Raw genomic sequence first — 16,090 nt, 5'->3', positions numbered from 1 at the left:
TGTCTTTTTGAGACAGGGTCTCCCTGTAGCCCCAGCTGTCCTGGAACTCACTATGTAGACCAGGCTGGCCTTGAACTCACAGAGCTCCACCTGCCTCTGCCTCCCGAGTGCTGGGATTAAAGGCGTGCGCCACCACGCCTGGCCTAACATAGTCTTTCTAAAGATTCCTCAGCTTGAGTACTTGCTTGTTGGTTAGTTGATTTCTTAACTATTTTGACTATAAAGTAATCACTTTTTGAATCAGCAACACAAAAGTATGATACAACATTTAGAAGGCAGAGAGGGAATTTTGAGGAAGGAACCCCTCCCTTTCCTTTCCCACAATGGCTCAGCTCTACCCTACAGCCAAACACTATCGATAATGATAATCTTATACACCCTTCAGGAGATGTTGGGCACGTCTTTCAAAAGACAACACAACTGGAACACACAATGAATTCTCTGCAGCACAATCTCCTTTAACTAAGCCATCTGTCTTAGAAATGTTTATATCAGATTCTTATTAAATGGATCTCTAATAAGGGATATCTAAGTTGTCAAACGTTTTGTGTTTGAGTATTCAGTAAGTACCGAGAGCCCAGACATATCTGTGTGCATAAATGTCTGAATATAAACTACTGGTCAGAAGAATGTGCCCTTCCCAAAGTTATTCTGACCTGCATTGCCACGATTGGCATGCAGAACCATCTGTCTCCTTATGCCACTATCAACATATGGTTATTAAAGTCTACCAAGCAAAAGCTATAGCTCTGTGGAAACAATTCTCATTTCTATAATTTTAAATGAGTTGAACATCTTTTAAAAATATCTAAAAGCCAAGTAATTTCTTTTTGAGGCATGTTCTTATGCTTTGATTACTTTGCTATTGCTTTGTTGGTCTTTTAAAATTGACCTGATTGGGCCTGGAGAGATGGATCAGCAGTTAAGAACACCTGAGTTCAGTTCTCAGCACCCACATGGTGGCGATCAACTGTTAGTAACTCCAGTTCCAGGAGGTCTGATGCCCTCTTCTGGCCTTTGTGGGCATTGCATGCACATGGTGCACTTAACATGCAGGCAAAACACTCATACATTTCAAAAATGAATTAATTAAAGAAAAATGACCCACATGCCTGTAATAAGTCCAACATGTAAGAGGCTGAGGCAGGAGGATCAACAGTTCAAGATCGTCCTTAGTTGTACAGCGAGTTGAACACACCCTGAACAAAGTGGGGGTGGACATTGGAGGTATGCATAATGTAGTGTTGCAAATCGAATAAAATTAGGCACCCCAAGGGGCTTCTTGCAGCAGGGTGATGCATTTAAAAGTTTATTATACTGTTCGAATGTCCAAGTCCTTCAGGCCCTAAAGGGAATGCTGCAAGCAGGACCCAGCACTCTTCCCTCTTGTCAGCAAGGGCAGGGCCGGAAAGCAAGCCCAGGTCCCTGCTTCCTGGGGTCTGAGATGGCTTAAATTGTAGTCATGTGTTAGTGACTCTTAGCATGTAGGCTGTCACACATGTTATTAACTACGTGACACTTATCTTTCCTCTTCCCCAGAAACCTTTAAGAGGGGAAACTTCTTTGCCTGGTGGAACTGAGGGCTCTCTGTCTTCAGAACCCTGCCATGCTGTCTGTGGCATTAATGACTCCCTTAATAAAGCTCTCTCTTGAAGGATAGTTTGCTGCTGCTCCTCTCTCTTGAGCCAAACTAGCTCTCATCTGATTTAAATCTAATATATACCCAATCTGAAAAGTGGGCATGAAGGTGCATGTCTGAAACCCCAGCACTCAGGAGGAGAGTGCAGGAAGAGCAGAAGTTCAAGGTCATTCTCTGTTGTAGATGTTTATCTTCTAAGTAATACAGCCACCATCTTCATTAGATGAGCTGTACCTGCTTGCAAGAAACTATCATGATAGGGAGTGTGGTCTGTTGAGATTCCTTCATAGAAGGAGGAGGTGGGGAGCATCACTGGATCCTCACCTGAGATTCAAGCCACTATGTGATTCTGCCCTAATGCATGTGACCTCAAGGTCTTGATAGGTGCTGGAGTACATAGGCCGGGGGAGGTTAATGAAGAGGGGCTCCATCTGTGTGGTGATGGAGAAGCCACAATTCATGCTGGGTGAAGACTTCCCAGAGCAGCTGCTTTAGGGCCATCAGTGCTACTGTGGGAGACCTTTCACCCATGCTTGACTACTATGCCCAATGAACTAATTGACTACCCAGGCTAAACTTTTGTGGAATTGTACTTTGGTTTGTCACTGGGACTTTATAAAGAAAGGGTATAATCTCCCTTTGGGAAGGGATTTTCATAACATCCTCTATTACATAGCAAGTTCAAGAACAGCCTGGGATATAAGACCTCTCTATCTCTATCTCTATCATCTCTATCTCTATCTCTGTCTCTATCTCTATCTCTATCTCTCTATCTCTATCTCTATCTCTAGCTATATCTATATCTATATCATCTATATATCATCTATATCTATCTATATCATCTATACATACACGATATTTGACCCCAGCTTGCATGATTTGAATGACTGCTCCAAATTTCATGCTGAAATTTGTCATTATAACCATGTTGAGAGGTAGAACTTTAAGAGGTGAGGGCTCTACAGTAGTGGCTAATGTCATTATCCTGGAAGTGGGTGTCTGAACAGAGGAACTGCTCCCTCTCACTCTCTCTGTCTCTATGAGCTCACTTGCCCTTCTGACATGCTATGACACAGCATAAGGGTCCTTACCAGATGTAGCCCTTGAGCTTAGACTTCCTAACCTCTAGAACCATGGGCAGAATAAACTTCTATTGTTTACAATTTACCCGATCTGTGCCGCACTGTTTAATACCAACAGAAAGGAAAGGAAGACACAAAGCACCATAGATCTTGACGGAATGGTCTCGAAGAGGCAGCAGAGGAGGAATCAGAGTGCACAGTTCTCCAAAGTGTACTGCTAAAAACGCTCCTTTGGCGCCTCCTCTTTTAGAAAACAAGTTTACTCAGAGTCGTCTCTGGATCTTTCTTTCTCTCCCTGATTTCCAATCCAAATGGCAGCTCAGCGGACTCTCTTCCCACTCCTCAAAATTCTGGGGCTTGCTTTCCTCCCCTCCCCCCTTTTCTGGTCTCTATTCAGGAACAACTTTTTTATAGCACAGTTTATTTGTTTTAATTGTGTTCCTACCTAATAAAACCAAATCATCTCCTCTGAAGGCAAAAGGGGACTTGCATATCCTGCCTGTTGAACTTTTTGTCCCAGTAATAAGAGACGTAACGTGCTCACGCGCCAGGTCAAGCACTGTTCACGTGTTATTTCCTAACCAACATGTGTAGTTCGTACTTTCACCGACCACCATTTTTCAAATGAAGAATGTAAAGCTCACTGCTGTTTTATGATCTGCTCAAGGTGACAGACTTAAGAAGTCACGTTTATCTGCCTGTTCTTGTTGTGGGGTGCTTCACCAGAGAAGACCACTCAGACAAGGTTCTGCCAAATGAAAGTCGTCACTGGCCAGGCCTACTACACAAGGGTGTCGGAAGCCAAGTGTGCCGCCCTGAGCCATCTCTAGGGTGAGCCTTCATATAGAAGAGCCATAACCAGGGGTGAAAAGTTGAAGTTCCCAAGCTTACAGGTGGAGAGTCCCCTTAACAATTTCTATTCTATTAAGTGACAATTACTATTTTGCAGAAGCAAGCCAAGCATAACCTACAGAAGCCATAAATCTGCAGTTAGCAGTTGCACTCTGGAACACTCTGGCCTGTTCCCAAGACAACCAGGGTCCAGCTGACACATGTTCCCATACCCTGGGCCAACTGCCTGATAATTTCAGAGACTAGAGTCAGCCTAAAGTTTAACATGGCATAGCTATGGTCAAGAAGATGCCCTATTACATTCTGTTTTCTTGGCCCTTAACAATCCATGACAGCAAGTCTCCAGAGTACACGAGTAATCTTGGCAGTGCTTCTAATCTCTACTTGTCTAAATTATTGGGCCAGTAATTCTGGAAATGCCCATTGGCTCCAACCACTGAACCAGCCTCCAGCCCCGGCATCTTGTCAACAGACTGGTGAAGCTCAGGATCCTGGGTTCCTGCTGACAGTGCTACTTTTCCTTCAACCTCTCCCTGCTGCAGAATCGACATCCCTACTTGGGTTCCTGCCTTTTGCCCACGGCTTTAGGATTCAGTCTAACTCTTGCCTGCCCACCTCTACCCCAAAAGGTCAGTTTTAGGCTTACTTCCAATTCCCTTTGCACTTTGAACTCCCTGCTCACAGGGTCTGTATGAAGCTGCTGGGGCTGGGGTGGGGTGGTGGGGGTGGACGGTGGCACTGATCGGACTAAAGGAAGATGCCGATGCAGAGGTATCAGTGCCAAGGATCCACCTGTCTCTCCTGCATGTCACCAGAGCTGCTCAGCTGGCTGTGGGGAGGTTGGGAGGAACCGTTTGGGGTCACGAGTGAATGAACTGAGCGGATGAGGAGACAGAGACCCAAGAATGGAAACATCGTGATCATAGGTGCAGCACTAATTAGTGAGCACTTTCTCCAAGGCAGGCTCTGCACTCTGTACTTAACAGCTAGCTCATGGTTCTCACAACTCTGGTCAAGGTGCCTTGACTAGCATCTTTGCCTTATGAAAGAAACAGAGGCAAGAAAGGGTTAAATAAATTGCCACAAATTACACAGTAAGTTATTTATGGAACCAGGATTCAAACTCAGGAAATCTTGATTCAGAGCCAATGCTTTTAACCATTGTACACCACCATGTCTTACAAGTATGGCAGATCACTGGGGTGATCTCGATCTCTCTCTCTCTCTCTCTGTTCTTTTCTCTATGTGTATTTGTTTTTTGAGACAAGGTCTTGCTATGGGGCTGAGCTTGACCTGAAACTTCCTATGTAGACCAGGCTGGCCTTTAATTCATGACCCTTTGCACTTTGAACTCCCTGCTCACAGGGTCTGTATGAAGCTGCTGGGGCTGGGGTGGGGTGGTGGTTCCCTACTTCCACCTCCTGAGTGCTAGAATTAGAGGTGCAGAGTACCACCAAGTGATGGTTTTGGTTAGAGAAGAGTCATTAAAAGTCTAGAATTAAAGATTGTACAAACTCAAAGGTTTAGAAGATATATGTTATCTTTAGTGATGTAAAGAAGGGGACAAAACTAGGGAAGGGTTTAGCTCAGAGATGCTGAAAGGGTTCCTCTAGGACATCTTTCAGAAGTGGGTGGACAGGCACAGCTCACAGTCTGTAAGAGACATTCATGGCTGGCTTGCCAACAAATTAATCCTGACATTTGGTAAGCACTGGAAGCATCTGGAATCATAGGAAGCGAATGGATACAAAAGGGGTTTCCCCCTGCCATGAATACGCAAAACTGTTGGATAAAATACAGCAAGACACATTTCTAAAAACCTACAGCTAGATTTAAGAAAATCGCCTGACTGCTGAAAATGAGAAAAAAAAGTCTAACAGAGCAGGCAGGGGCTGGAGTGAGGTGAACTGTTGGGGCCCTGGACTGGAGCATGGGCTGGGAGCCGAGGCCAAGGCCTGGAAGCCCATGCATGCAGGGAAGGTGGGAAGGGGCATGGGATGGCAGCTCTGTATAGAATCAGATGTCCTGAAGGACTTCCCTGTTTGTAAACAAGGGACGCCAGGCACATGGGCACAAGTCAAGAAGCTGTCCCCTCTGCGCTGGGCACCTTCATGACACGGACCCTTGGGTTCTCAAATATGTGGGGCCGAGTCCTGGTATACAGCAGCTGTGCAGTGGGCACCCCAGAGCTGAGGGATGAGGATGAGGTAAATGTGGGTACCAACAAGATCACTCTGTGAAGGGACCATTCCTTGAGCTTCCCCCAACCCCAGTACAAAGCAAACCCTAAAGATGACTAGACCATCCAAACAAAAAGGAAACTAATGACAGGGAAAGAGCAGTTCAGGGGAGAAGAAAAGATTTCCCTAAGGCTCCAAGGCCAGAGAATAATCTAAGTGAGAAGATGGCCATGTTTAAAGTTACTGAAGACCTAAGGCATTCTTGCCAAAGGACAGATGAGTATGGAAAGAGGCAGAGTGGGACTAAAAAGGACTCCGGTGGTGATGAGTTGGGCACGGTCTATGGGAGGCAGAGAAAGAACCAGGCAGCAGTGAGCCAGTCCAGATCAGGGACAGACCAGGAGCTCCAGAGGGGACACAGCAGACCAGACTTCCTCCCAGCGGAGACACCATTGAGCTAAGATGTGCACTCAGCAGGAGCTGTGTATTGAAAAGGACAGATGAGGACAGCAGTTGTCAAAGTTGGGGTGACTCGGAGAGTCTCCAGCAAAACCACCACAGTACAATGTGGGTCTGTTTACCCAACACAAGCAGAGGCCCCCAAAGAAACAATGCTCCTTGTAGGGAGCCAGAAATGCATGTATGCATCTGCCTGTCCCACCCAAGCGTGAAGTGCTTTGGAGTAGAGGCAACATGATCCTCTACCTACTTTCCATTCTCATTTGGGGCTGCCTCCTCCCACGTCCTCTCTTAGCTACACTGTTCTTTAGTTCTTCCAGAACAATGAGCTATTTTCTGGCTCAGGACCTTTGCACAGGCTGTAATCACTACAGAACATGACTTTTCCTTCCATACTTTTCTTTTGGGCCCTAATAAATGGGTGCTCTTCAGGGTGGCCTTTCCTTTATCCACCACGGTCATCTCCATCTGTTGACTTCTCATTTATCACAGTTTGTTATTATTTTAATAATACTTTTATTTATTCTTTGAAAACTTTCATACACTTATACAACATATGTTGATCACATTCACCCATTACTGCCTTCCTTAAACACCCCTTATTGTCCCCACCCTGTCTCCAGTCTAACTTCAAGCTCACCCTGTTTTGTTCTAAATAATAACCCGAGTCCAATTGGTGCTGCTCATATGCATATGGGTCCATCCACTGGGGTGTGGACTACCTACCAGGGATGGTATGCCCAGAGGAGAGTCGCCCCCAGAGGACAGAGTGATGCCCCCCTCCCCACCAGCAGCCATGACCTAAGAGCTCCTCAGTCAAGGGTGTAATTATGTAATAATTATTTATTGCTGTTTCTTTCTCTCTCTCTCTCTTTAAACTTTTGTGTTTCCCTTACAGTTGAATAAGGACAGGCGCCAAACAAACACAGTAGATGTGGTGATGGTGAGGACAGGATGCTGCGGGTGATGGTGAGGACAGGGAGGACAGGATGCTGCGGGTGATGGTGAGGACAGGGAGGACGGGATGCTGCGGGTGATGGTGAGGACAGGGAGGACGGGATGCTGCGGGTGATGGTGAGGACAGGGAGGACGGGATGCTGCGGGTGACGGTGAGGACAGGATGCTGCGGGGCAGCTGGCAGAGAAATGGCTTCCATACTGAATTGGGGAGCATTAAAGCTGAGTCCTGAAGGGTGAACAGGTCACCAGGGGAAGGGAGTTAGAAGATGATCCTAGGTGAGGAGGCCCAGGTGCCAGAGCCAGATGCTCTTTGGGAAACAGAAAGAGGTTCTTCACAAGTAAAGAAGAGGTACAGAAAGAAGTAAGAAAGGGCCAGACCTTGGAGGTCTGGGATATGGGGTTTGGATTTGCTCATAGGGTCCAAGAGGAGCTGTGATACATCTTAAGGGGAGGGATGGCATGCATGGCTCGACTTGTGTTTTATAAAGCTGACTCTGAGTAGCAAGGATAATAGGAAAAGAACTTGGAGGCGGGGCCACCAGGAGGCGGGGTCACCAGGAGGCTAGTGCTGAAATTTATGCAAAATATGTGGCTGCTCAGATGGTGGGGTTGGGGGTGATGCTGTTTGACTGAACTAGATGGGTAGGCAGAAGCTGGGGCATGGGGCGCATCAAGGACGGCCTGTAGCTCTCTGTCACAAACAACTGGGTGAATGGACGCTACACTGGCTCTGCAACAGAGAGCAAGGCACCTAGTCAAAATGTGAGTCTGCAGAAGAACAAGTGGTTGCAGTGGGATGGAGCGTTTCCTAGGCAATGAACTTGCATCCGTTCTCCACGTTCCCGCTTCCACCTGGTGTGATCCACATGTCCTCCTGCCTCCCCTGCCTTGGGCTTCCATCTGTGACCTGGAAGGTCACCCACCGCTCCATACTTCTTTTCTAAAGAATTATTTTATTTTTGGGGTAGCATGTATACATTGAACATATTCATGGCATTCAGCGCTCCATTTGAATACACGCATACATCTGCTCACCAAACCCAGCTTTCCTTTATTCCCCTCTGCCCTTTCAAACCTCCAGTCATCACATTTAGGTCCACTTCCTTAAGCTTCCACATGCTGCACCCGGCTTATTTTACTTAACATAATGACTTCGGGTCCATTCAAACTCTTATCTGTCATCCTGCTCCTGAACAAAAAATAAACTCAAAATAGACCAAAGACCCAAATGTAAGACCTGAAAATATGCAACTTCTAGAAGAAAACCGAGGGGGGTCATGTCAAGATGTTGGTGTAGGCAATGGGATAGCCAAGTGGGATTACATCAAAGGAACAAAGCTGCACACCAAGGAACCAAACCACAGAGAAGAAGACCGTCTGCAGAGTGGGAGAAAATAATCACCAACTACTCATCTCACGGGATTAAGATCCTAAATATTTAAGGAACTCAAAAAAGCTGAACAAAGCCACCAAATGATCCAGTTTTAAAAATCAGCAAATGGAGCTGGAGAGATGGTTCAGTATAAAGCCCTTGTCTGATCATGAGGACCTGAGCTTGAGCACCAGCAGCCATATAAAAAAGCTGGGCATACTTGTAATCCCAGGAGTTGGGAGGAAGAAGCAGGATTCCTGGAGCTCACTGGCCAGCTAGCTTAGCCTAATTGGTGAGCCTTCAGTCTCAGTGAGAGTCCCCATCTTGAAAAACAAAATGGTCAGCTCCTAAGGACGTGCACTCAAGGTTGACCTCTGGTCTCCTCCACAAGTATATATGTACACAACACACACACACACACACACACACACACACACACACGTACACACATGCACGCACGCGTGCGCGCGCATGTGACAAATGATCTGAAGAACTTCTCAAAAGAAGAAATAGACTTGGCCAGCAAAGACAATTCAGTGATTTTAGTTCCCAGGCCCCAGTGGTCACCAGGAAGCATTTGCCTCTCCCCCCAGCCCCAGAGGAGGGGCTCACATTCTGCCCCCCACTGTCTCTAGCCATTAGTGTCAGTATTGCCAACACGTCTGTGGTAATTTTTCATTAATTTTCTTGGGGCCTTCCAGTTACAGTAACATTAACGTTTATACCCAATAGAATGATTGTAATTTCTCACTACTAATGGGATTAGTATTTTTGTTCATTTGTGTTTGAAATCCATTAGCATAAAATTTATATCCAATAATACTCATTGTGGATTTTAATGCCCTTGAAATTTGCTGTGAGGTATAAGTGTACAATAAGAGAAAGCATCAAAATGTCGTTTGTGGGAAAAGTGTGCCTTTTATTTTCACCATGGTTAAAATGGGGTTCTTTGATAGAGGACATAAAGTATTGGGGGCTGAGAACAGTGTGCTAGTTTGAAGAAGTTTTCAAACAAGCCCTCTGGTTATTCGGAGGACATTCTTCTATTTTAGGAGGAGCCGCATTCTTGGTCCTTTTTATGTTGTTTCCTCTCTAACTTACAGAAAAATATAAGTTGTATGCTTGTGGGGAAGGGTATTTAGGGCCATGAATCTTTTGGAATTGAAGGGACCCTGAAATTAGTCAACTGAAGTAGCTCTTCTAGGAGCTGCATGAAGGGCACCATTCTGTGCTGGTGAGAAGCATTTCCCAGCAGGGTGATGGTGTGGGTGGGGCAGGTTCACAGGTGGGGGTGGCTTGTGAAATTCACAGCACTGTCATCTGGACATTTTCGTTGTTTGGAACAAGGGGCCCCATGTCTGCCCCGGGGCACTGTGACTTACACACTTAGTTTTATGTATATGCTTTGGAGTCAGACAGACACGGGCTTAAGTCCTGGGATTCTCTAAGACTGACCATGGTGTCTCCTTATCTGTAGAATTTGGATGATAATATGGGCCTCTCTGGCTTTGATGTGAGGGGAGCTAGCCTTAAGCATGTGGTTAAGGTCATGAAGCACACAGCATTTTCTGAAGTGGGGCAATCTAAGGGTGGAGTCCCATCCACAAATTTACAACCTTTTCACTGTAAGGACACATATGACATGTTCACCAGGACAATACAATCTCAGTTAAAAAAATTAATTTATTGCTATTGTGTGTTTTTGTGTTAGTAGATACATGCCATGGCACACATGTAGAGGTCAGAGGATAACTTTGTGGAGTGGGTTCTCTCCTTCTACCTTTCCATGGGAATCGAACTCAAGTCATCAGGCTTGTGTGGCAAGAGCCTTTATCTGCTGAGCTATCTCTCCAGCCCCAAATCCCAATTTTGTTTGATTCCTGAATGTGTCTCTTCTGTCCAGAAACCTCTCAAGAAAGTCAATTAGTGAGCCTGGCAATTTTAGGAAGATGCCCTTGATCTTGATCTGATCCAATTGTAAACTTTAGCATTTCTTTATAACAAATGGTTTTCAGCATCCCATCCTTCAGTGCTGGACCATCACAGTCCCATGCCTGGGAACAAGGAACAGTGGACCCTTGGGACTCCAGACAAAGGCTCCCCAGTGCCAAACCAGACAGACTGACACCAACATGGAGGGAGCTCATGATGTGGCTACAACCAGAAGAATGATGTCACTTGTGAGCATGGCAGAGTCAGAGAAACTGACTGACTTTGTAGGCTGGGCATGTGGCTCAGTTGGTAGCATGCTGACCTAGTATACATAAAGCCCTGGGTTTGATTGACAGCACTCTATAAAACCTGTCATGGTGGTGCATGCCTGTAATCCTAGGACTCAGAAAGTGAGTCAGAAAGCTCAGGAGTTCCAGGTCATCTTCAGTTACATAGAAGGCTGACTGATGAGGCCACACAATCTTAAAACATCAAGTTAAACTTTTTTTTGTCTTAAAAAGTAGGAAAGACTTTAAAACAAATTAATAAGAAACAAAAACATATTCTGGAGCTTTATTCCATTCTAGCCCAAGATTCCCCAGTGGATTATAAAAGGAGTCAGAGTGGCTTTGGTTGCATTCACGCCAAGGCTGTGGGCAACTTGGTGTCCAGATGGTAGGCTTCAGAGAAGCACTGGGTCTGTGCTGTGTTCACCCCCTCTGTCTGCTCAGGGTTCTGCGTACAGGCTTGTTATGACACAACAAAGTCACCATGTATCTGGGGCCTCCTACATCATCTCAGGAGATGCAGGACAGGACCACTAGGAGGATACTGGTCTCTCAGTGACCTGTGTTGTGAAGTGACCCATCTCCAAAGCACAGTTTGCTCTTTCCTTGCTTTAGAACATCTGGGATCAGTGAGACACAACTGCCCAAAGCGGAGTCAGACCAGGGGGTCTTCCTTCAGTGGGCATGACAGCTGACGTCAGACTGCCGCTTCTCCATAGCAAACCACTGCTGAAAAACGGTTATTCTTCTCCCGAGACCCTCTCCTTAGCCTCTCTTTGATGGTAACTGGATCAGGCTTTGGATGAGGGATGGCCCATTGTGAGGCAAGCAAACTGACAAGGGTAATGGGTCTTTCTTTCTGCCCTTCTCATGGACAGCAGGAAGCCTCCTGGGCTCCTGTGACATGATAAGGAGGAGGCCACAGTACAGGACAGTTATGACAAATGACTGGAGAATTTATCAGACACTTCAAGACATAGTTGAAGAAAACCATGTGTCAACACACAAATGTCTACATTTGGAAGCCGTAATTTGTTTAGACAGGGTGAGTAGCATCCCCCACCCCCAAGGACCATATTATGGTAACCATAAATCATTCTTTTCATCCTCAGGAAACCAGAGACATGTCATTCCAACAAGGGAACCACGGCAGCAGCGGCAGCAGCAGCAGCAGTATTTAGGATAGAGAGGCCAGAGGACGTGGGAATTCAGGCAGGGAAATTCGGAGACAGAATCCACAACTCAGCAAATAGACTCTCCTCCAGGATATGGAACAAAGCCCTGCAGAAGAAACCCAAGGGATGCTCTGGCCTCGTTTCTAGCTTTTGGATCACCTGTGAGTCTGTTCTTACCTGTTGTCGAATTTCTTCCTCCATTTTCACTGGTGAGCCCAATTCTGCAACTTGCTTGACGCCTTCGCTGGCATATCCTCCGTACTCCCACAGCACGTAGTTCTTGGAGTGGGATCCACCGATGATGGCAGACCAGTGATTAGCTCGACCTGGAAATCAATTGAGTTGTAGATTTTAGTGTGATTAGGGCTAAAAAGTGAGCCTCTTAAGTGATGGGGAGGAGGAGTAACTGGTCAAAGACTGAGTCAGGACTGATTAGTCACCTGCCCTGTCTGAGGCCCAAGAGCACTCAGTGATTAGAGGCTCTATTCACAATAAGTCTGGGGAACTTGTAGACAGGTGAACAGCAGATGCCTCAAGGAGACATGGAGGTGGCCTAGGGTCACCTTCTGTCTAAGGGGTTTTCCAAGAAGAGGGCAGTTGAGAGAATTAGAAATGCTGGTCAGATTTGTAAGGCCGAACAGAGAGGAGAGGCTATTTCTGTCAGGCGCTAAATTAACTCTGCTTGGAGAGTCATCAGCAATTCAGCAGCTCTGTGTCACCAACTGTCAAGGGAGAGTCAGGAGACAATGCTGGGGAGGTGGAAGGAGCCTGCTCACAAGCAGCCTTGCTCTAAATGTTCAGGAGTTTGGATGACATCCGAAAAGGTCTGGAAACCACTGACGGGTTCTGAGCAGAGGCATGGCGTGCTTGCATTCGAATTTCAGATAAATTGCCCAGGCAGCAGTGTGAAGATTGCATCAGAGGGAGCAGAACTGGAGTGGAGAGCAGGGAGGTGAGCAAAGTGCGTGGTGTGTGTGTGTGTGTGTGTGCATGGTGTGTGTGTATGTGTGTGTGGTGTGTGTGTGTGTGCGTGGTGTGTGTGTGTGTGGTGTGTGTGTGTGCGGGGTGTGTGTGTGTGCGGTGTGTGTGTGTGTGTGTGCGGTGTGTGTGTGTGCGTGGTGTGTGTGTGTGGTGTGCGGTGTGTGTGTGCGGTGTGTGTGTGTGGTGTGTGTGTGTGTGCGGGGTGTGTGTGTGTGGGGTGTGTGTGTGTGTGTGCAGTGTGTGTGTGTGTGTGGTGTGTGTGTGCGGGGTGTGTGTGTGTGCGGGGAGTGTGTGTGTGTGCGGTGTGTGTGCGGTGTGCGGTGTATGTGTGTGTGTACGGTGTGTGTGTGTGGTGTGTGTGTGTGTGCGGTGTGTGTGTGTGGTGTGTGTGTGTGTGGTGTGTGTGTGTGCGGTGTGTGTGTGTGTGGTGTGTGTGTGTGCGGTGTGTGTGTGTGTGCATGGTGTGTGTGTGTGTGTGGTGTGTGTGTGTGGTGTGTGTGTGTGTGCATGGTGTGTGTGTGTGTGTGTGTAAAGCCATTTTAGGCAACTATCAGGACTAAGCATGCCTGATTTCAGCAGATTTTTATGCACACTACAACATGAGAAATGAGCAGGCTAGCCACAGAGGATGGGACAGACAACCTGCATACGTGGAGGTGACTTGTTCTGTGTGTGTGTGTGGTGTGTGTGTGTGTGGTGTGTGTGTGTGCGGTGTGTGTGTGTGTATGTGTGCATGGTGTGTGTGTGTGCATGGTGTGTGTGTGTGTGTGTAAAGCCATTTTAGGCAACTATCAGGACTAAGCATGCCTGATTTCAGCAGATTTTTATGTACACTCCAACATGAGAAATGAGCAGGCTAGCCACAGTCAGAGGATGGGACAGACAACCTGCATACGTGGAGGTGACTCGTTTATAGTGGCTTGGTGGGGATCATGGGGCATGGCGACAGTGGTGGGATCCAGGAGGGAGTTCATGTACAATGGGAGGGATTGAGGACAGCAAGACTCAGGACCAAGACAGAACATGGCTTGAGGGTTTTATCAAAATGCCTGAGGAAAGGGGGGCACAGGGAACTGCTAGTCTTCATTGGCACCACGCTGGGCTTGTTTTCAGATGCAAAGAATACAGATGCATCTGTATTTATTATTCACTAAATTACATACAGTTCATGGGATTAACTCAATTCTCAGCCACTCTGGCTGGTTTTATAAAGTCTCAAGCTTAAGAACACTTTCAGACGAAGCAAAGGCAAAAATTTGAAAATGATAAACACAAACAGCTTTTTTTGGTTTCCTATCCTACGGCCTAGTGTCGGCAGAGCACTTCACTCCATCCCACTATCTATGACAAGGATTCTGAACAGGGCCTGGGCCTGTTCACACAGCAACCATTGCTATCCCAAGGCTTTCTACCTCAGGGTGCACATCAAAAACACGTGCGTAAAGCCAGGCTGCACTCCCCTGGCCTGCTGAGGGCAACTCCACCCAGCCCCAGGCAGATGACATCACTCTGTGGACGAGTCTACCCAACTGTCTGTTCATTATTTCTTCCACATCAGAGCAATGTACCCTCCATGTTTATCCTTCATATCCCAAGAGAAAATAGATGGAGATGTTGCTAACTATTTCTCTAACTCATTTCCTGGCCAGGGGGAATGTCTTAGCTGTCATCTAAGCCAAGAGAATGCTTGTGAAGGGCATGATCTGGTAACCTGTTGTGACCTTCAGTTCATGAGGCAAACCCAGGGAGACCAACCTCAGCATCCTTTGCTCCCCAGTGTTATTCCACTGAAATGCCCCCTATATTCAGGCTGGTCCTACCTGCAGCTCTGTATCTAAGGAGCATTGTTATTTCATCTGTGCCTTCTTGCGTGGCTCGGGCAACTGTTATTCCTCCTTCATGATCTTCTTGGTTATACTTAACTGTCATATAGTCCACTGAAGGACTTCCCAGATTAGATTTGTCTGTAAAGGGGATTATCTTGACTATTAACTGAATTTTGGTTTCCTAGCCTATGACCTAGTGTGGGCTAAATTGATGTAGGAGGTCCAAGCCCACTATGGGCAGCACCATTCCTTGGGCAAGTGGTCCTGGGCTGTATAAGAAAGCCAAGTAAGCCTGGGTGGCTAAGCAGACCATGGAGCCAGCAAGCAGCATTCCTCCATGTTTTCTGCTTAAAGCTCTTACCTGTGTTTCTGTCCTGACTTCCCTCAATGATGGACTGTGATCTGGAAGTATAAAACCAAACCAGTCCTTTCCTCCCCTAACTTGCTTTAGGTCATGATGTTTGTCACACAATAGAAAGGAAACCAGAACAGTGATTCAGAAACTGCCCAAGACCGCTCCGTGCTGACTTAAGCTTTGTGCCCTGTGTCCTCATGGTACAGACCAGATGTACTATTATTACAGGCCACTAGACTGTAGACTTTCTGAGGGAATCTGTCTTCAGCTCTGTGTCTGACATGAGGGCTCAGCTCATCTCTCCAGGAGCATTTCATCCAGACCATCAAACCGGAAGATGGCAGTTTGTATGCCTGAAGCATCAGGGGCACACCTGCACAGGTTTGATTCAACATGAGAAAATTCAAGTTCAGCTCAGCAGGGATCCTGACACCTATTAAGCTAAAGGACTGCACCATGTTGCATGCTGTTCAGAAGGAAAGAGTTAATAGGAAGAAAGAAAAGCATTGGTCTTAAGCCAATGGATGAGATTCCAAGCCCAGCACTGCTGCTTCTTAGGTGTGTAAACTGCCAAATTCAGTTGCTTTATTTACCAGTTGCTCTCTCTTCCATAGTTCAGAGAGGAGGATGCCCACCTTCCTGACTTATTAAGAGAGTTAAATTACTATAAGATGATATATGTAGAATCACTCCTAGCACAGGACAGGAGTAAACAAGGTTTCTTTCTTTTGTGGTTGTTGGAGAGGCTTTGAAAATGAGTAAGACATAAAGCCTGCCCTCCGTTCAGTGGAAGAAATAAGCGCACACTGTGGAGTTTGATAGAAAGGGAACTGGGATGATCATGATTACATGGGATAAGAAGACAGTCCAGATGGGATTTTCTGTTTTATCCATTCAAACTCCATTAGCTAAGTGCTAAACACAGTGGCAGGCTGTGGATACCAACAGGAATAGGACATGGCACTTGCATGATCATGATTACATGGGATAA

General features: G+C 46.5%; 1 protein-coding gene across 1 annotated transcript in view; it reads right to left on the bottom strand.

The window, feature by feature from the left end:
* Window positions 1-16,090, bottom strand: part of Spon1 (spondin 1) — a 332,365-nt gene that overhangs the window by 117,702 nt on the left and 198,573 nt on the right. Inside the window, exon 6 of the mRNA XM_008853516.3 lies at window positions 12,115-12,263. Within this exon, the coding sequence (XP_008851738.1) occupies window positions 12,115-12,263 (149 nt within the window). The remainder of the gene's footprint in view (window positions 1-12,114; window positions 12,264-16,090) is intronic.

The sequence above is a fragment of the Nannospalax galili genome, unplaced genomic scaffold (assembly GCF_000622305.1).
Source record: "Nannospalax galili isolate Female #2095 unplaced genomic scaffold, S.galili_v1.0 scaffold44, whole genome shotgun sequence".
Lineage (NCBI taxonomy): Eukaryota > Metazoa > Chordata > Mammalia > Rodentia > Spalacidae > Nannospalax > Nannospalax galili.
This window is presented reverse-complemented; position numbering and strand designations above follow the sequence as displayed.